The sequence below is a fragment of the Perna viridis genome, chromosome 8, assembly GCF_037379345.1.
Source record: "Perna viridis isolate PV_CMFRI_1.1 ecotype Kerala chromosome 8, ASM3737934v1, whole genome shotgun sequence".
Lineage (NCBI taxonomy): Eukaryota > Metazoa > Mollusca > Bivalvia > Mytilida > Mytilidae > Perna > Perna viridis.
In genome coordinates, this window is record NC_142452.1 from 17,397,316 (window position 1) to 17,420,390 (window position 23,075).

Consider the following 23,075-nt stretch of genomic DNA (forward strand, 5'->3'; position numbering starts at 1 on the left):
TATGCCCTTATACAACCGTCTATTTTTTAGGATTGTAGATGTACGTATATATTTATGTTTTTTTCAAGTTATTTAAGTTTCTGTTTTCCAGTGACGGTGCAAAGAACATTGGTCTGTTTTGTACATTTATCAATGCAGTCTCTAGCATGACTATTGATGGCAATGCCGACTTGTTCCAATTGGCAAGACTTTTGAAATTAAGACGACATGAATTCTTCAACGATTTAGTATGTACTAACTATTACCTTTATCAAAGGCTACCTGTTACAAATTAAAATAAAAAAAAAAACATTCATAGGAGTGTATGTCATATAACAGAAGAAATAAAATCAGTTTATTATTAATTTATTATATATTCATCTGACTAGATTGTCATATAAATTAGTTGTAAATAAGTTTAGATATTTTTTTCGTTACGTAAATTTGTTTGTTTTAGGATGAGTATCGGTTGTGCTATGAAGCTGTGAATCTGTATCTGGAGTCATCCGATGTTTACGCAAACTGCTGATTAAATAGCGTTGTAACTTTGGTGTATTCTGTTTAATCAGGAAAAAGATATTACTGTGAAATTCAAATACTTTGTTGATGCTTATTTGCATACGTTATATTATAATTTTGTTTTTTGTCTTTATTTGTTGCAGTGTATGTTTGCTGATTTGATATATACTTTTTTTTCGTTGTATATATACATGCTTATTTCCTTTAAAGTTTTGCATTGACGAAACTTACCTTGTTTCAAGCGAAAGTAAAATCATGGAGCATGATTCTGGTCGTAAACTAATACCATTTTGGAATTTTGAAAACATCTTATGTGGAGAAAAAAATATTTTTTCATTCCTTAGTCAATGGTATTCATGGAGAATAAATAGTATTTGATTTGTTTTACAGTAAAAGGGAGAACAAGATCAGTAACACTATTTTAAAATTATAATGTGATCAGTTTGCCCGTCCATACTTTCGTTAATCACACTTTTGAACGCACAACTTTTTTTTAAAAAACACTTGATGTATATTCATGAAACTTTCATATAAGGAGAATAAGTATGGTATATATGTCAAGGAGACAACAACCCCAAGGCAACCCCTTGGTCTTCAATGAACGACAAAACAAAACATACATATAGAATGCTTATGTTTTTGATTATTTTAAAACTGAAACGTTGTCCTTAAACGTCTGAAAGAGTAACTTCAACAGATAAAATGGATTGAAAATAAACACAATATTCAATTTACAAGATTTCAACAGAATGAGTCTTGAATTTTTTTCCAAAGAAAATCATTTTTATGTATTAGTATTTTTTATAAAAAAATTACTGGTCATATTAAGTTACTAAAATTCAGATCCTTTTTTTAAATTCAAAAACTGTATACTACTAAGCAACTTCAGTCGAAATATCACGACTCTGATTTTTTTAGTATAAAAATTAATTTTACTTAAAAGTCTGTAAATTTTATGTTATTAACATGAACAGCTCTTGAAATTCGCAATATTCATCAATGAGACTTTAAATTGTAGCTTCAACAGAACAATGCTAATCATATACGTGAATTCGTGAAGTAATGCCAATCTTCATTCACAGTACAGACAACAGAATAAAATACTAATGACACCCGAAAGAATAAAGACAATGGCAACCCCCTTAAAACAACATAAACAAACAATAAACAAAGAAACACAACACCAACAAAACAAAATATGTTTAGCCAGTCATTGTATCTATAAGTTACTGATCCAATCATTGGTTGCTTAGTAACGTATTTATAAGTTACTGATCCAATCATTGGTTGCTTGGTAATGTATCTATAAGTTACTGATCCAATCATTGGTTGCTTGGTAATGTATCTATAAGTTACTGATCAATTATTGGTGACTTGGTAACGTATCTATCTTATCTGCTTATTACTGGATATTTTGTTACTCTAATTAAAAGGCAAAAAAACGTGTAAGTAAATTGACCTGATACCGACGTAATAGAATATTTATCAGTTTGTTATTACTCTTTTAGTAGCAGTCTTTATAATTCACTTTTACAATGTATTTTTTATAGAATTAGTTACAGATCACAGCCAGTCACATATTTTCATCTTGGTTTTGCGATTTTGAGATAAAATTTATATAGATTGTATACATGAAATTAGCACTTTGCAAGAGTTATTGTATTTCATTTAGTTCGACTTGATTGGTTTTAGTGGAGGATATATGTATGATTTTCTCAAAGGTACAGATCTAAATATCGAAAAACAACTGTCACGTAATAATATAGCATATGTAGATTGAAAATCATTGTTTCTTCGGTGGGTTTTTCTTCACCGTGAATCACTTTAATATGGATAGTGTCTGAATTTTATATAGACTGGTAATTAGATAAATATTATTGACCTGTTATTCAACAATCTCTTCTGACTATGGGTCATTTGCTTACAACTGAATGCATTTGGGGTTTCCCATTTTTAATTTTGGATTCCTTTTAATTATTTTTGTAAATAGGTTTTCATCAAATTGTGCAGACTTGTCATCCATTCATTATTTTTCAATTTAAAGGTAAAAACGTACAATTTACTAACTTCTTTATCCTAACATGTATCGTCAAATATACCAATTTCATAATGGATTGTTAATGATTAAACTTTTTTAAAAAGAATACAAACAGTTCTCACTGTAAATAATTCTTTCTATTACAGATTTTCTCTCTTGATATGTGGTAAATTATGGGCATAATGACTTTGAAGCAAACAATTTTATCTTATCCATCTTCACCTTGAGAACCGAATTATTCACCGTGTCATAGTTTTCCATTCCTCTTTCGTCTACCTCAAACGCAACATTTTATGAGCAACTTGGTGGATGTGTAGGAAAGCAGAGGACGTTTACCCTACGTTACACCTGGTACATGCTCCCAGTTTTTTGTGGAGTCTGGGTTTTTTATTTACAATTGTTTCATTTTAGGTGTTACTTTGGTTATTTCATTTTTTTGTTGCGTGTGTCTGTATTCCCATTCTGTTCTTAATCCTTGAATTATATTCTTTTAATCTCTTCTCAAAACTTGGTCCCTTGATTACTCATTCATAAACGAACAACATCAACATATACTCTATATTTGTATTGCTTAATATATCGATCCTTCCACGAAAGGAATTACTTTATTGAAATGAAGTAAAGAACTGCATGGAATGTAAGAGAAACTATATATTAGAAAGACGTTATATAATATATGTATACAAAGACACATACTGGTGGATAGACAGTTAACGAAAATAACAACGTTTGTATCTGTTATATTCACATGTGAAAATCAGTTCACAAAATCTACATTGAAATCTTATTTTGAGTAGATTAGAATAGTCATTGAATACAATAAATATACAGGTGTAATAACATCCAAGGAGATGAGGAGACATTTTATGAGGAAAACTCATCCCAAATAAAGTAGATATACTCAAATTATGTAGAAACAGTACTTGCATTTTAGATTTGGGTGTTACGTCTTCAAACAATTTCTACAAAAAACCCCATTGTTCATCAGTTCTACCTTATATTGCTAAGCATGGCAATTAAAATAAAGTTTTCGGATTTTAAATTTCATTGTTATGACCATGGTTTCTAATATTTGTATTGGATTATAATCTAATTATGAAACAAGATACTCTACTCCATCTCCTGTGTAGTCATTGCTATTTTTAACTCATGTTGTAACTTGTTCATACATAATTATCAGTATTTGTTTTTTTTTTAAATTTGAATAATACATATTTATTAGCTTAATACTGCTCAATATAGATCTACATTATTTTGTTGTATTTATTAACATAACAAATGTATTGGCGAAAAGCGGAAAAGCATATCCAGATGAAAAGTTGTGTCTTCCAATATTCAACTACAAATATCAAAAATACCCGACAGAGTAAGTTAAAAATATGTCGCAGGACTACGGTTGTTGATATGGTATATGTTGCGAGACGTTATTTTGTTGTATATATTAACATAACAAATGTATTGGATAAAAGCGGAAAAACATATTCAGATGAAAGAGTAATCAAGGGAAACAAGGTTACAGCGGTAATCAAAAGAATGTAATCCAGGGACAAAGACCAGACATGGAAAACAGACATACACAACAAAGAACATAAAGTAACTAAAATCATGCATAAAAGTAACAAAAGTAAACGAGCAACTCGGACTCCACTAAAAACTGGGAGCATGGACCAGATGCACCGGTAGGGTAAGCATCCTCTGCTTTTCTAGAAACACCCGCCGAATTGCTCATAAAAAGTCAAGTCCGGGGTAGACAAACGAGGAAAGGAAAACTATGACCCGTTGAATAAATCAGTTTTCATGGTGCTGATGGATACACCATAACGATCCACGAGTTCATGATGACGACCATAAAACTTCTGTAGTGATGACTTCAATCTTGTAGCAACATAACCCTGTTCCAGAAGCCTATTTGTTAGAGTTCTAGCGCGATACAAAAAGTTTGCGTAGTTTCGGCAAGCTCTGGCATAACGTATGAGTTGTGATATGAACACTCCATACGCAGGAGCCGAAGGGATGTTGCCACATATGAAAGGAAAGTTGACAATTCTGAATGAAAAGTCATCATGTTTGTCGTAAAGTTTGGTCAATAGTTTTCCCTTACCATCGATTTATAAGAGTAGGTCAAGATATGAAGCTGACTTCACAGTGTCTGTAGTATCCTTTATCTCAAGTTCTTTTGGATAGATGCGATGTATCAAATCCCCGAAATTAGGATTGTTTAAAGATAATACGTCAGTTATATAGCGGAAACTGAGATTAAAAGATCTAGCCAAACGATATTCTTTCCTTCTGATCAGATCAGCTATAAAGTCAGCCTCATAAGAGTGAAGGAATAGGTCAGCAAGTAAAGGAGCACAATTTGTTCCCATTGGAATGCCGACCGTTTGTTGAAAAACACGTCCACCACACTGGACAAACATGTTGTGGATTAAAAATTCCAGCATTTTGTAAACATCTTCCTCTGTATATTTGGAAGATGATTTGGAATTATTTCTTACAAAGTATGAGGAATCTCTACCAAGAACTATATATTTGTATCTAGGTGTACCATTTATTTTTTGGAAAAACAACGATGTATAATGTTTTTAAGTCCGAATTTTAACTGAGTATGGGGAATTGAAGTATACAGTGTTGAAAAATTATAGGTTTTAATGCTATTATATTCAGATAATAGTCTAATTATGAAACTGATTGTCTCCAAAAGATCTTTCGAATTTTTCAGGATCCACATTGAATTAATACCACTACGAGAGTAACAAGTGTTGTGGTAGGACTGCAGACCCTCTTTGACAGTTGTGAGTATAGAAGTTAAAAGTTTTGAAAGAGGTTTGGTGGTACATTTGCAGATCCAGCTATGAAACGTTGTTTGTATGGATTCTTGTGAAATTTAGGAATCCAGTACAAATTTCAGGTTGTTTCTTCCAATATTCAACTAAAAAATATCAAAAATACCCGACAGAGTAAGTTAAAAATATGTCGCAGGACTACGATTGTCGATATGGTATATGTCGCAAGACGACGGTTGTCGATATCACAAAACACCATGAGAGGAAAGTAATGCAATTTTTCATAATGACGTTATAATTTACGACTTCTTTTACCTTTTCCAATTTTTGTGAAATTGATCCCTCTTTTCTCAGCATCTATAAATCAAACCAATAGATATTCATTATTCAATTTCAGCATGGGGTCTCTATCGTGGAATGCGATTTCAGGTCTGTCGACTTCTACTACCTGTTTATCGACTTCTTGTATTTTCCAACTATTCAAGCAGTTGCAAACATTTTTGTAACACTTTCCTCATCAACTACTATTCGCAGCGTTGTGATATTTGGTATCCTCCATCAGGTTCGAGTCCCATCTTGTGGGATCTTATTTCAAGCCTGTTGGTCGACTATGTCCTGTTTCATGAAAATCTGCCATTTCTATCTGACCATTTTTAACGTGTTACTTAACCTATTTTTATGTATATAATATCTTGTCTTCATTGGTAGTATTGTCTGAGAGAATCAGAGCAGATTAATTTCTGTAAATTTACTGCATTGCTCACTCGGAATAAAATCCATTATCATTACTAGAACTTCCGTGTACAGACGACAGACGCGACGGGAACGGATTAATATTTATAATGTACTTCATAGGGTTTATGCAGTCAAAGTAACGTTTCTCGATTTTGGGGCGTTTAAAACGTTCAAAAAAGTTGAAGGAAATCTTTTTGTAAAAATACACAAAATTTTTAGGAACATATTTTTAAGTAGTAACTCCAACGATATTGCATTAGAGGTAGCTAGTTATTCAGATTATGGATAAAACTAATGATGTTTAACGTTTTTGGTGATTTAAACATAGCCCAGCAATTTTAATTATGCAATTTAACATAATTGTATACTGTTGTGCGAAAGCTCACTACAAGTGTTCAAGATACATATCGTTAAGAACCTATAACAACACGCATGCTACAACTCCAGCGTTTTTCTTTTGTCATTTACAGAGATATTTCCCTTGATTTTGAATCTACAGTACATTCTTTATAATTTTTATCTCCTATGAAGATGGGTTATTTAAAAAAAACCATGTGTTACTTTCTGTTTACTATGACATTATAAATAAAATATCAAAAATAAAAATATGTAGGCTTTCCAACAATGAATCAGATTTTGCATGATTCTTACGTGGAGTACTACTTAATATTTTAGCATATAGTCTTTAAACGTAAATAATGTACACCATGAAGTTGAAACTACCGTTTATACAATAAATGTAAGTGATTATTGTGGAAACCAGATGCAGATATCATTTGTCAGTCAGAGATTAGATTACATCATCTAGTACCAAAATCATTCTGCATATGTTGTTATAACGCCAGAGGAAATGTAGACTATAGCTTCTCATGAAAGAATTATTTATTTAATAGATGGATAATATTTATAATAATTCTTTAACTAATCCTGTCGCTATAATTAGTTACAAATAAATGATAACTATTTCAAATAATGACAATGTGTCTACTTTAAAGCTATAATTTACCTTCGCTGTCATTGAGTTTGTTCATATACGTCATACAATACCAATAGTAATCAGATAACTTGTTGTAAGTGAAAAGCATGTAGTAATTTTTGTGTCGATGAATCAAACATGTTGAATGTGGTAATTTCATTTTCGAAGTAACAAAACTTATTCAATTATATTTGCAATGTAATATTTGATTAGAAAGAAATATATAGATATGAAAAAATATTTTTCTTACGTATAACCACTTTTTCGGTCTTCGAGATTTAAATTCAAGTTAGAATATTTTACAGATTGTACCAGGCATTCGGTAAAAATGGATATTCTTATGATTCTATGGATCTTTTTTCTTCTTGACAGTCAACTGAAAATATCAGGTAACTTTTAATGTCGAGAGTTTATCTAAAAATATGAACATTGAATAGAAAAAACATTACAAAAGATAAACATTGATATAGTTTCATTATATAGGTTTTTTTTTTATCTGTTTTGATTTGAACTATACTTTGCAAATAATTTTCAATGGAAAGAAGTTCTTTCTGTAAATATTTTCCATATATCTGGGATGGCTCTACTGTATGTCAATACAAATGGGACAGGTACCGTTGTTTTATTCTCTATCCTTTTACGATATTGAAGAATGTCTTCTCTTTTTAAACTCTTTGTAATTTAGTTTCATTCACATTTTTATTATATTTCCTCTCATGTCAACCACTTTTGATCCTTTAGCCGTGACAAAACTTTTCAGACATGATAGTTCACCAAAAATATCAATACAATAAGAAAGAAACGTGTTCATAATAACTTGAAACAACCTGGAAAGAGGAGGGAGGGACTGTTCACTTAGGAAAAGAATACTTTACGGACAGACATGATCTGGGAAAATATTAAAAGTTGATAAAAACCTCAACTGCAGAAATGTTTAGGCCATTTTTGCACAGCTTATAAATAAGTTATTGAAAGTCACAATGTTGAAAGAAGTTATGCAAAACCATAAGGCAGAATCATTGGCAATTTATTTATTTGTATAGTTGCTATATTGTATTAAAATCTTCGATCGCCATCTCAAAGGCTTATATAGAGATAATTAAAAAAACCTAAATAAATTCAGTCCAGATACAGTCCGCATTTGGGCTGGTTGTTGACAATTTTATCGATCTAATTTTAGAATTACAATTTCGGTTGTACTCATTCCGCTTTGTTTTTTTAATTTGAAATTTCGAAGCGTGGAGTCCGACATGTTACAGTAGAGAACAATCAAAAGGCTGCTTTGTCAACGGTTTTGATTGCAAATATTACCAATAATAGTAGACGCAATTATATTTGTCCGCATATTACGAGTTAGCTCCATTTATAATATTTCAGTTAAAAAGCTCATCGGATGCTTTCATTGCCTTAACTTTCTGCAAAATTTATTAAAATTGGCTAAAGTACCGATTCTTCAAAAATTCCAAAGTGGCCCAAAACGAGGAAGCCATTTTAAGGTAAATCGGTAAGTTTTCTGTGTTACTCCGAATCGAGTTAATGAAAACTAACTTACTTACTTTAAATAGATACAAAATGGTGATAGGTAGAATCTTACTTTTCAAAGCGTAAGGGAAATAACCCAGTAAACGGGTCGTGAATATGTATAAAGGGATAATTACTATCTTATGAATAATGTACCCATCATTTTGCCCTATGTCTCATAAAAACATAGGCGGTGTATAAATTAAAGGAAGAAAGGCGCTACATTATGAATTTACTAGTCCAGTAAAAAAATCTGCGCTTGATCAATATGTCTCTCGGGAAATCAGTTTGTTATAAAAGTTTTTATTTATTGTAGTATTTCTGACTTGAACAGTGTTTTAACAATTTAACAAATTGAAAATAACGTTTCCAAAAATTATTTTAATCTGAAATTTAATACTTCTGAACAATGCATTAACATTGAATTAACACCTGAGAATAAAATCATTTTACTTGTAGATCGTAAGTAGTTGAAATAAAGCTTGTTGAGCGTTTTCAATTAATTATTCATTTGCTTGACAAAGTACCATTGGTATTATATAGAGCATCTCAAATGGTTGAAGTGTGAACAATTTTTATATCTTACCAATTAATCAATATTTCTTTCCTCTTGTTTGCACTACTTGATTTGATATTCTTGAAAAACTTACATGTCGATGAAATAGTGTTGTCATCTACATTCATTTTACCTCAAAAAAATGTTTCTCAGGAAGTGGATGTTGAAATTATTTAATAACATTAAGCGTAAACAAATCAAACCAGTATAATTCCTGATTATTATCAGGAAGGTAACTTTGGATTTACTTTTAATTGGGATAAAATCCAAAATGAAAGATTGATTCTTAATCACAGCGTTCTTTTGGAACATTGATATCGCGGATTGTAGTCCAGTGGACGCAATTAGCGACGTAAAGCTAAAGGTTGTACTATACAGATTGGATTGAGGTGCACTGTTGCACGGTCTAATTTTGTAAAACTTAAAAATAAAATGTGAAACTTGGTGGAAATATTGATTGTGGGTAGTAGAGCATTCGTACATAAAAAGATGCAATACTTTTAATTGGAAAGAGGTCTTAAATCCATGTTTTAAGCTATTTGAAAAAATTCGGGTCCTTGCCGGATTGGATTCTATTCCCTGCACCAACTGACAAATCAGGAAAAAAATTAACAGAAAAAAAAGGTACACTTTTTTTTACAGAAATACCATGTCTGCCTACTTTTTCTGTCAGTTTTAAAGTGCCTGATATTTTAGAAAACCTGTTTTCTGACAATAAATTATGAGAAGGCAGCCACATTTTTTATGAAACTGATATATTTTTTATAATGTTACCATGGCTACAGATTTTCATGACGAAATAAAAAAGAATATCTATATTTTTTATGTATCTCCATAATGTACGATTTTGAAAAATATACACTTTTAACAAAAAACATTTTTGAATTTGTTTTAAGTATCTCCATATAACTTTATATCAACAAATTTCACAAAGTTATCTGTAGTTACTTATCTGTATATTGTAATATTATATTTATTATATATATTTAATATATTTATATTATAATTATATTATAATTTAGACAGCATATACCAAACCAAATTCCATGCAGCGTCCGACGTTCGTTTTCTGTTTTACTAACCGTGACAGACAGGCCTTTCGTAATTCTTGGAAATAATACAAATTTATCACAGGGTAACGTTGCGTATAGTCATTTACCTTTCACCTAGTTCGGACGATTTTTGTATTTTCTGAGAGGGGTGGCTGCAGTGTCTCGAGTGACTCCGGAACGTCAGATGATTTTCGGAGCTTGATACCAAACAATCTAGTTTGCATAAAGAAAACAAATTACTTTAAACGTGTTCACACCGGACAGAAAACCGCGAAAAATAGTACCCGCGAATGGATTTTTTAAGGTATATAACGCTAATCATTTTTGAAACCGCGATAATTAATACCTGCGAGTATATTCATTTGACAGAATCCGCAAAAATAAATACCTGCGAGTATATTCATTTGACAGAATCCGCAAAAATAAATACGTTTACAGTTACCAGAAGTCTTGTACAAATCAAAATAGTGAACTTCGTTGTTTTAATATTTGTTTCATTTCTATTTGATAAATGCTACCGTAATTTGAATGCACCAAGATGATTCACACATGAAGCCTAATAGACTGGCGTGACTTAAAATATACTCATGAAAAAAATGTATGCTAACGACAGTTTTTCAATTTCACCCTCTTTGGTTTAGCTTCCAAGGCGCTATAATAATGAGAGAATATTTTTTTGGAATTGATTCACCATTCGAGTAAGTCTAATTAATGTTTATTGATAAAATCATTAATGAACTGTATATAGAATATAGCTCTGGGAGAAATTGATTAATATACTTTTAAAGACGAGACATTTACATTGTAAACTTTTAAATTTCGATGCTATGGGGGGTACTTTACAGCAACTCACATTTCACCATGAGGAAAAATTATATTCATTCAATAAATAATTTGTGAAAGGTCCTTGTCACCTAATTTTGATATCAGTCACAAAAGTATTTATCATGGGATTGACAAGAATTCAGGAAAATGTAGAATGCTCTGCATGGATGCTTGTTTCATGAATATTGAATGAGTTAAATTGACAACGATGAAGATAACTCTGATTACTTAAGGGAATGATGCAAATTTGTTTCCAAATCAAAAGCTTTCGTCAAAGTATAAACCACAACTGATTATTAGTTGCATGACCTAAAAAAGTATGAGGGTTTGTACCTTCAATATATAAACGATCAAAAGTAAGGAGTAATATACTGATAAATTAAACAATAAGAATTTACTCAACGTAAAACGAAGGTCATGCACTACTATACTTAAATAAAGTTTGATAGATTTATTCAAGCTTTGTAAAACAAATTCCTAGTTGAACTGGGGAAGTTGTTAATAAATCTGCGAAAGCCAATAAGGTGGCGTTTTTTAAGAAAATTTTGGAACTCACTTTTTCCGAATCCCCAGTCTGATACTGCGTTGTGAATAAGAGAGCCACAATAAGGTTAGTATAAACTTTGCATTATAAAAAATAATCTTCCAATATCTGTCTAAAATTCAGTGCCCAAAATTAATAGTTTTTGTTATTTGGCATAATTCGGAGCAACAAAGTTTCGTGACTCTAAAAGGGAGTGCCTTCATTTAAATTGTAAGATTTTAAAGTTTTTAATTAGCACAAAAAACCGTGAAGGAACATCTTTGTACCTAATTTGAAATCTCATATATTAGCGAGAATATACAGATTTTGTGACCGTCATGTAAATAACATTTATTTCCACGTTTTCGTAAGGATTACTTCCCTTCAATGTTGTCATTCTGTCATTGAACGTTAGCATTAGGCTCAGAGAGCACAATAGCAAATCGATTACAGCAAGTCAAATAATCAATTTTACTATTTATGTTCTGTTGTCCAGTTCCAATCAATGCATAAGCAAACTTGGCCCCTTGAAGGGTCCTTTTTTAATTGTACAGTTTAAATTGGAACTACACGTGTAGTATATGTTCAACAAATTAGTCCGGATAATCATGACGTTTTGTAATCAGATGTTTATTCTTCCAGAAGCAACCAGGCAAAATAAAAATTAGCCACCCAAGACGGCATGATTATTTGGACTACACAAAAATATAATCTTGTAGACAATGAACTATTTAATGGAAAAAATTATCTAGGCAAGGGAAAAATAGGTTAATTTGCCTTGTAAAGTGCTAATGCAATAGTATATGTTCGCTTTCCCTTATCCCTTCATTGTTTTAAGTATGAAATTCACAGCACGTGAAATGTTATTAAAGACCAATAATAAATTTTGTTTGTTTCTTTCTTTTGTTCTATGTTCTCAGCTCCATTGCGAGCTCAACCATAAAATCACTATGATGCTGGGTAAAGATAACAATTAATTAATTAATCTTATTTTTGTTAGATATTTTTTTATATATAGTTGATCAAAATAGAAATGTAGGGGAAAAAGGAAGGAAGTTAATGAGCCTTCTAAAACCTTGATAACAGGTTACAGGTAGCATTACAGATAAAAATTCGAGGGTTGGAAAAATTGAAGAGTAATCAAGTGAAGCAAGTATATAGCAGTAATCAAAAGAATGTAATCCAGGGACAAAGACCAAACAGACATACACAACAAAGAACATAAAGTAACTAAAATCATACATACAAAGTAACAAAAGCACATGAGCAACTCGGACTCCACTAAAAACTAGGAGCATGGATCAGGTGCACCGGTAGGGTAAGCATCCTCTGTTTTTCTAGAAACATCCGCCGAGTTCCTCATGAATAGTCAAGTCCAGGGTAGACAATCGAGGAAAGGAAAACTATGACCCGTTGAATAAATCAGTTTTCATGGATACACCATAACGATCACGAGTTCATGATGACGACCATAAAACTGTAGTGATGACTTCAATCTTGTAGCAACATAAGCCTATTTGTTAGAGTTCTAGCGCGATACAAAAAGTCTGCGTAGTTTTGGCAAGCTCTGGCATAACGTATGAGTTGTGATATGAACACTCCATACGCAGGTGCTGAAGGAAGATGAAAGGACAGTTGACAATTTTGAATGAAAAGTCAACATGTTTGTCGTAAAGTTTGGTCAACAGTTTTCCTTTACCATCAATTTCTAAGTGTAGGTCAAGATATGAGGCTGACTTCACAGTGTCTGTGGTATCCTTTATCTCAAGTTCTTTGGGGCAGATGCGATGTATCAAATCCCCGAAATTAGGATTGTTTAAAGATAATACGTCATCTGTATAGCGGAAACTGAAATTAAAGGATCTAGCTAAACGATATTCTTTTTTTCGGATCAGATCAGCTATAAAGTCAGTCTCATAAGAGTGAAGGAAAAGGTCAGCAAGTAAAGGAGCACAATTTGTTCCAATTTTGTGAACATCTTCCTCTGTATATTTGGAAGATGATTTGGAATTATTTCTTACAAAGTATGAGGAATTTCTACCAAGAACTATATATTTGTATCTAGGTGTACCATCTTTTTTGGAAAAAAAACAACGATGTATAATGATTTTAAGTCGGGATTTTAACTGAGTATGGGGAATAGAAGTATACAGTGTTGAAAAATGACAGGTTTTAATGCTGTTATATTCAGATAATAGTCTTGAACTGATTGTCTCCAAAATATCTTTCGAATTTTTCAGGATCCACATTGAATTAATACTACTACGGGAGTAACAAGTATTGTGGTAGGACTGTAGATCCTCTTTGACCGTTGTGAGTATAGAAGTTAAAAGTTTTGAAAGAAGTTTAGTGGTACATTTTGCAGTTCCAGCTATGAAACGTTGTTTGTATGGATTTTTGTGGAGTGTAGGAATCCAGTACATGGACCGTAAATCACAGTCATCTTCCTTGGTACAGAGACCAAAAGGGGATAGCACAGATTTATGGTTTTCCACAAACTATTCTTTGGAGAGTGTGGTAGCAGGTCTTATCAGTGCTATTATTTTCTACGTCTACCTCTGATAATAGATATTGGATGTAAAACGTTTTGCAGACAAAAACAATGTTGTTTTGGGCTTTGTCTGCTGGTACGACAACATATTTGTCATGTATAGTAGACAATGTTTTTGCTATAACGGGGTCTTTGAAAAACGTTGTAGCCTAGCACTCACTGACCTACTTTAAACTTTCATTCGTTTCAAAATTAAAGACCTCTCATCCTTTAACCACTCTGACAGAGAACCAATGTCTTTTGTTCTCGTTTTATTCATTTTCTTGCATAGTCCTCGACGGCATCAATAAGAACTTTAAAGTTACAACTCCAATTTCACGGTACTTGGGACCATTAGAAAGGATATTACGCTGAGATTCGTTTTCGATGATGGTTAAATATCCTGTAACGACGTGACCAGAAGGACCATATTCGAATGGAGAGTTTTTGCAAGAACAGTCAGGTGGTTTAGCCTTGAAGTGTGAAGGGTGAAATATAGGAATATGAAATAATTGGTATGAATTTGTCTTTGAAATATGGGGGAGTTTTCTTGGTAACGTCTTTGTGATGGAGAATATTACCCAAATTAATTGCATCTATACCTTTGTTGACAAACGGTAGTGGAAGAAATGATCGTTTTCTTCATCTTGACTTTTCACACAAACTGGTTTAAAGAGTCTGTGGAAACAAATATCCAAAATGATGGCAACAAGTATAATGATGAGGTGGGCTCAAATACAGGAGTGTCACGACTTGTTTTGTAAAGGGAGTGTAGTAAGGTGAGAAGTATAGAATAAAGTTTGGTTCTAATGTGATGAAGTCCAAGAGGTTTTCGTATGAAAGTAAGGAGACCATCTATGGGAACATCATGTAACTTAGGTGACGTTTAGTGGCGATGGCCATGACTCTTTCCCGTCTTGGAGTTTTGTCAAATAAATTCATCACATTTATGCTATTGTTATATTGGCTTGAAAGGTTTCCTATACTTTTGATGTTGTCATTGCATCCGTAAGGTATTGCAGTACCTAGTCTGCGTATCCAGTACTCATCTCTTTCCCTATGATAGTTTTCACTTAAAACGTGACTGTACGTAGGATGATAATTTTTTTTCTAAAATACGAACTTTCATAGAGAGGATTGAATTACCTTTTTGATCAAAGTGTTGATAAATTGTCGGGAATTTGGTGGTGTTAATTCCCGAACGATGACCGCACATTCTTTTGTTTAATCGTTCTTGCGTTTCTCCAACATATACTAAACCACATAAGCTGCATTCTAATCCATATATTAAGTTTGTTGATTTGCAACTTAAGTCATCGAGACTTCATGTATGGATGGTTTTGTTTGTAAGGGAACTGAAGAAGTTAGAGTCGGTTATAAGAATGTTGCATGTTTTGAAATTTTTAATACCACTTTTTGATATGGTACAATTTGGTTCGTCATTGTTGTAGTCAAATATATCATTTAAAATGATAGAACATGATTTGATAATTTTGAAATAGTCAGAATTTTTGTACTGGAATAGATGGTCTGCAGACTGAACGTGTGATTGGGTACTTTTAGTTGAATTAGTCGTGGCACTTTCCATACCAGATGTGAGGGTTCTAAGATTCCCATCTGGGGACACCACATTCTTACAAGACAACAGAGTGTCCGTTCTGCTGTCAGGTTTGGACCTTTTTATACTGAGCGACGTCCGAGCCAGGTTTTCTTTCTTTCCTCTTCTAAAACCATTAATTAAAAAAATGTATCTCTGGGTTGATGATACAATCGGGGACAAAATCCACCAGCAGAGGTATCGACCCAGTGGTGTGAAAGAGTAATCAAGGGAACTAAGGTTATAGCGGTAATCAAAAGAATGTATGTTCCACCCTTTGCATAGCCTGTGGTGAACCCTCAGTTACATTAATAAGGCAAGTAGTCTTACTTGTTGGACACAAGGTCTCGGATAACAACGATAATTAACAATTTCATTTCCAGACCCCTAAGGATGTGTAACCAACTGCTATATATTTTTATTGTTTTTTAAAGGTTTTTTTGGAGGTTAATATTTTTTAAATTTATTATACAGTATATTACACAGATATCAATGAAAGTTATTTCTTATTTTCCTCATGATTCTCTCTTCTTCTCTGATCTATCACAAATGCAAAGTTGTGAGAACAAAATACAAAACACATCCATGCACATCTTTTTTCACTACCCAAAATTTGTACAAATTTGACTCAAACTGCACATCATCATCAATTTCTATCAGCAACTCGGTGGGTGTTTCTAGAAAAGCAGAGGAGGACGCTTACCTTACCGGTGCACCTGGTTCATGCTCGTAATTTTTAGTGGAGTCCGAGTTGCTCATTCGCTTTTGTTACTTTGTGTGTATGATTTTAGTTACTTTATGTTATTTGTCTCTTTTCCATGTGTGGTCTTTGTCCCTGGATTGCATTTTTTGATTTCCGATATAACTTTGGTCCCCTTAATACAAGTATGATGTAAAATGTCATTTGCAAGTCTGCATCAGGGTCATTCAGTGTCGTAAGTTACATTGTATTAGCTTCCACATTTTGTCTTTGCCAATTTCCATGTTGATTATGTAACCCTAGGTATATGTTGATGTCGACAATTGTCCGTGTTGATTATATCTTTCTGAAATATATATATACATGGCATAGACAGTGTAAGAAAGAGGTGTGAAATATGTTATTGAAGATCATATGCATGATAGGTTTAGTTTTCGAGTATGTAGCACTATGTATGTACAGCTTTCAAGTCCTCATTACACCACACTTGTTACAGCGCTCCCCCCCCCCCAAAAAAAAAACATGGATCATTGACATTGTTCCCTGTGGGAGTTTGTTGTGTTAAAGTATTTTTTAATGTAAAAATGCTATTATTTATTATTTATCACAGGAAATGTAGGATATTATTTGAACTGAGAATCAATTCTTAAATGATTCTGAATTTTTCATTAATTTTGTGGGAGTGGGAGGGTTAACATGTATGATTAAATTTGACTATATTGTTCTCAAACTTCACTTTTCAATAAACCATTATAAGTCTTAAAATCCAATGCACAATGTTTTAGGGAATTATGATTTTTAAGATGTGGTACTCTTTGACAATCAATACAGATTTAACTTTTTTCATTTAGATTGAAGATTAAAAAAAACACAAATAAAAGAAAACCAGCAAAGAGATGAATCTGTCTGAAGACATATCATATACTCTTTAAATTATTATACACATGTATGAGATAACAATTTTGTTGTTGGCTCTGAGTCTCTCTCTCAGGTGTAAATTAACTAGAAACATTAGCTGTCTCAGTTTGTATTTGAACTTATATGCAAATGTATATAGCACGTTGTATTCATTCATGGCAATCATGCGTTACATTTTGTATGGAAAGTTACATTAATTATGGCATTTAGCAATATCATGTTCTTTAATTAGTTATATACAATGTACATTGAAATTAGTGATCAAAACAAGTGACAACTCCATATGGGCATAACTGATGGTTGTCAGTGTTGTTGGTAGGCGTTACAAACCTGAACTGGCTCATGATCAGCTGGCAGGTATAAATGTATGACAAAAGGGGGAAAATCATAATAACAGAATGACCAGGCACCAGGATGCACAATATTGTAATGGTAATTTAATTGTTAATTACAATGTATAATAACCACATGTACTTGCTTGTCCACTCTACCCAAAATTTAAATAAGCAGCACACTACTCACTTATGACGTAACCCTTTTGAGTACTAGAAAAGGATAACTCGATAAAGAGTACAACAATATTTTAATTGGATAATTTGGCAATTTAAAGATAATTCATAAGTTCAAACTACATGTATAAGAAGCACATGCACATGTACATGTATATGTTTTTGTAACAGTAAAAAAACTGAGTGGTTTAAGAAAATGGTACATTTACAGTTTTTTCTTATCATTTAAAACAAAACAAATACTTGACTTCGAAACAGGGACAAAAATGAAAACAAAACTACTGCATATTTGTATGGACTGATCAGCTAATCAGGCTACCTACATGTTGCAACAGATTTCAAAAATTAGAAACCACGCATATTGTGTCCATAAGCAAACTTTGTCGAAATGGTGAAATGCCTTTCGGTCAGCATACTTGTTAAACTGCAACAAATCCGTTGATTCGTCAATATTTGGGTTAACATCGAACGGTAAAGCGTAGGAACGACATTGTTTTCATTTCAATGGTGTGAAAAGTAGGAGCGAAATCGGATATCCATTGAGCCAGTTTACGGCCATCAAATTAAACTTTCAATAGTGTTTAAAGGCGTTTTTAAAGTTTTCTTTGTAGATTTCTATTTTGAGTTTGAAATAATCGCATAGTTTGTCATCGAGAATGATCAAAGAAATGTACAAATCACAGAAAAATGTAACAAAAATTCCACCCTCAATTAAAATTAGGTACGTTTTTTTTGTTCATTCGTGACTCTTAATCGGACCTATATAAAACTGTAGCCAAGAATATCAATTTTCATATTGTCAACTTTCATGAATATCCGTGAGGGAACATTTTTTAATACCTAATTTGCGTAAATCATTTTCTGATTCGATGGGGGATTTGTCTGTAATTTCTTGCACAATAAAAAAAGTTTAATTAATCCGATATTTTTCAAAATCTATGAAAGAAAAGTAGAAAGTCTAAATTTTCAATACTCACGAAATAGTCCAAACGTCGCGGAAAATCACTGATTATGGCACATAACGTTTTGGACCTTAAATGCGCTTCCGGTTGTTATACTGATTTTGGCAAATTCAAAATAATGTAATGTTCGTGACGTCACAACACAAAAGAAATATTCAGTAAGTGACCGTATATCACATGAAAATACATGGTCAATGCTCCAATAGCAAGGTTGCAGGATAAAGATTTGATGAATGACACAAAAAAAATTGAAAGACATACTTTTATTATCATAATAAGTACATGAAATCTACATGAATGGACTGTCATGGACTTACTCAATAGTTCCATGACTCGTTGCAATTTTATCAACGATTTTTATCATAATTTTATTTAAAGATTTGTTAAATTAAAGTGATATAGTATCGAAAAAAATATTTAAACACCGACCGACTTTCCAATTGCAACGTCTTCTTGTCGAGACAATCCAACCTTTTCTAAAAGACAATAAACCTATTCTTTTTTCTTTAATACAACTTATTAATTTCGAATACCTAATCGCATTAATATTCGGAATAATTAATTTTTACAAGTTAATTGTATTCGCAGAAAACTTTATTGCAGAACTTATTGAGTTTTGGGATTGGTAGTCTTGTTAGTGTTTATTTTCAATTAGTTTTTGGTCTTTTGTTTTTATTTATTCTTTTTTATATTTTTGTTTCTTTTTATTTTGTTTTTAATACATTTCTATTTCAATGTTGGTGTCAATCCGATGATAGAGTTTGGTTTGGAAACTGATATACAAATCTTTACTATTTTAATATCATTTAAGAACCTTAAAACTTTGAAGAGGCTGAACTGTTTAACCTATGTACTATGGTATGGAATTAATGTATCCAAAAGCTGGTAAAAAGATAGTGTAGGGGAAATAAAAATATGTATTTGTGCGATATCGTCTTTGTACTCTGAGATCAAAATCAATTTGATTTCAGAATATTTACTGCTGGTATATATTGACTTAATGTCGACTTCATGTATGGATATATCATTGCAATGAAGATCAAAAGTTGTTCTCAAACATTGTTTACATCTGTTGCGCATAACATATCCGTATACTAGTAACAGCACAGCTTTAATTCTAGATGTTGTGAAAGAGTATTCGCAAAATACCACTTTTCAATGGTAACTGAAAATTGACACTTTTTCTTTTACTCCTTCACGATATAATCTTTTGAAATGTACATGTAATAAAAATGTTAAAGGATAAAATATATTTAATTTCTTTGCTGTTTGTTTTTATTCATTGGGGATGTGATTGCTTGTATTTTGATATATACAAACGTTCGAATGATTTTGAGTTATGTCACCTACCCTAGGTCTACCTCCTTAAAAGATACCACAAAGAGTGGATCCTCCCCTCCACGATGTTTATGTATATAGATCGTGTCATGTGCTTTATTGTCAATCGTTGATACACTAATAAAGGAAAAGAACGACCTGAAGTAAAGTGTTTACTTCACATATCCCGGCAAATACAATGGTAATTTAAGGAATCTTATCTGTGAAAATGTTCTTATTATGATATAAATCTTAAATTGTCTTACTTATGCAGTTTTATATTCAAGAATGTAAACCTGATTTCAGGATTAGTTGTCAAACAATTGATGTGGCAAAATGACGAAGGTCGTAAAAATAAAGAACCACATACCTCTGTCACTGCGGTATCTATGATTACAAGTGGATCACAATGTGTTTTAGTTTGTGCAAATATCGATAATATGAAAGTTTCGGGATGCTTCTTCAATAAAGATAAGAAAAGATGCCTTTGTAGTTCTACTCTCCACAGGCCAGTTATATCATTACAAAGCTCGACAGGTTTTGAGTATTACATACCAAGTAAGTTAAATTATTTTATAATAATAAATATAGAAAACCACGATTTAAGAGAAGGAAATATGTCAATAAACCAGAATCAGTCGGGCACATAAATAAAAATAGACGGAAAACAGGTGACACGATCAGCCGGTCTCCAAAAAAAGCATTAGGCGAAAACTGGTAACACAATCAGCCGGGGATAATAGCTTACATAAAAAAAGAACCAATAGAGAGACACAAAATAGGAATGCACTAATTTTTTTAAGAAGTGAAGGAAATTATTTAAACACAATATTTATTTATAGTTTCGTTTTAATAGTTCACGAAATACTAATACCATGTAAATATATAAATATATGAAACAATAAATTTTGCATTATATTGTGCATTAATAATGTAATGCCCGAGTTCACATTTGTTTTTGTTTTGTTTTGTTTTAATAACCAGAGAATTATCTCTGAATAACCGTTTAGGGTAAGAAAACATCTGATTAAACAGTGTGAAGGTATTTCTCTTTCATTTCAAAGGAAAGTTCAGTTTGATATCTGCTGAAAAATAAATTGTTTTTCTCAATGTCATCGACATATGTGAATATGGCTGAAGAAATAACAAGTATTTTTTTCAGTCATGACTACTTAATCACAAACATCATTGTAAACCAAATCATTGGGTACAGAAAAATGCCACCATTTAAAACAAACATTATTAGACATTCGAACATTTTTGCTTTTAAATCATTTGTACTTTCAAATCAGGCCGTTCTAATTCTTTAATTTGCCTTCATTCCAGAGGTTTGTGAAATTGATGGGTATTTTGAATTACAAGCTGAGTTTTGCGTTAAGCAATATGAAAATGGTTTACCTTACGTCAACTCCGAAAGCTACTGTGATTCTGAGGGAGGAAGACTTGTGAGAGTTGATAGTTTAGCCAAATATCATGTCCTAAAAAATCATTTAGTTGATGTAACAGGTACGTTTCTGGTGACGTCTTATTCATACACATTGAGAATTTCGATACGATCCCCAGTTCAGAAAGAATGCGTCATTAAATTTGTAATAGAATGCATTAGAAACTTCAGAAGGCATCAGATATTTTACGCATGTGCTTTATTTCTCAGTTTTGCTTTAAGTTTATTAATAAGATATTTATGTTGCTGTGTGTAAGTTACTAGTATAATTCCGAAATTTAGATATTTTTTGGCAATATTTTTCAAAATCTATGAAAGAAAAGTAGAAAGTCTAAATTTTCAATACTCACGAAATAGTCCAAACGTCGCGGAAAATCACTGATTATGGCACATAACGTTTTGGACCTTAAATGCGCTTCCGGTTGTTATACTAATTTTGGCCAATTCAAAAAAATGTAATGTTCGTGACGTCACAACACAAAAGAAATATTCAGTAAGTGACCGTATATCACTTGAAAATACATGGTCAATGCATTTTGACTGCTCCAATAGCAAGGTTGCAGGATAAAGATTTGATAAATGATACAAAAAAAAAAATGAAAGACATACTTTTATTATCATAATAAGTACATGAAATCTAGAATGGACTGTCGTGGACATACTCAATAGTTCCATGACTCGTTGCAATTTTATCAAAGATTTTTATCATAATTTTATTTAAAGATTTGTTAAATTAAAGTGATATAGTATCGAAAAAAATATTTAAACACCGACCGACTTTCCAATTGCAACGTCTTCTTGTCGAGACAATCCAACCTTTTCTAAAAGACAATAAACCTATTCTTTTTTCTTTAGTAAAATTTATTAATTTATATATCTTCGAATACATAATCGCATTAATATTCGGAATAATTAATTTTTACAAGTTAATTGTATTCGCAGAAAACTTTATTGCAGACATTATTGAGTTTTGGAATTGGTAGTCTTTGTAGTGTTTATTTTCAATTAGTTTTTGGTCTTTTGTTTTTATTTATTCTTTTTTTATATTTTTGTTTCTTTTAATTTTGTTTTTAATACATTTCTGTTTCAATTTGTAATAAAATGCATTAGAAACTTCGGAAGGCATCAGATATTTTACGCATGTGCTTTATTTCTCAGTTTTGTTTAAAGTTTATTAATAAGATATTTATGTTGGTGTGTGTAAGTTACTAGTATAATTCCGAAATTTAGATGTTTTTTTTTGGCAATATTCACAGTATTTCGTTGATATGAAATATTCTCCTTATATACCACTAATATCAGTAAACTGTATAATGTTATTATGGTACGAAACTGACACCAAAATATTAATATGAATAATTTGAGATATCATCTATTAATAATAATAACACTCTACATTTTGGAATTTTTAAAATGAGTTATATCAAATGTTTTATGTTTTAATGTCTTTTACGTGAATGTGTTTGTATATATAATTTACAGTAAAAAGTAACATGGTGTACTACGTAGATGGAACCAAACGGAATGGAGATTGGATTTTTAGCGATAACACGACAATTCCACCATCTGCATTAGTGTGGTCTCCAGG

At 31.8% G+C, this 23,075-nt stretch overlaps 2 protein-coding genes across 4 annotated transcripts in view; both read left to right on the forward strand.

The window, feature by feature from the left end:
• The window catches only part of LOC148609573 (receptor-type tyrosine-protein phosphatase alpha-like), a 41,378-nt gene extending 37,590 nt beyond the window's left edge, over nt 1-3,788 (forward strand). For all 3 annotated transcript variants that reach the window (XR_015924829.1, XR_015924830.1, XM_088596512.1), the window contains 2 exons: nt 92-227; nt 437-3,788. Coding sequence is in view for 1 of the 3 variants with exons in the window: in XM_088596512.1 (XP_088452638.1) it covers nt 92-227; nt 437-508 (208 nt within the window). In the remaining 2 variants the exon portion in view is untranslated. The remainder of the gene's footprint in view (nt 1-91; nt 228-436) is intronic.
• A 3,542-nt stretch (nt 3,789-7,330) lies between these two features.
• Nucleotides 7,331-23,074, forward strand: LOC148609575 (uncharacterized; the record flags this gene model as incomplete). Its single annotated transcript, XM_088541960.1, is given in 4 exon segments — nt 7,331-7,422; nt 20,350-20,601; nt 21,370-21,549; nt 22,970-23,074. Coding segments are annotated over 4 exon segments (598 nt in total), but the record flags the coding sequence as incomplete, so codon positions are not given.
• Between the last annotated feature and the right edge of the window lies 1 nt (nt 23,075).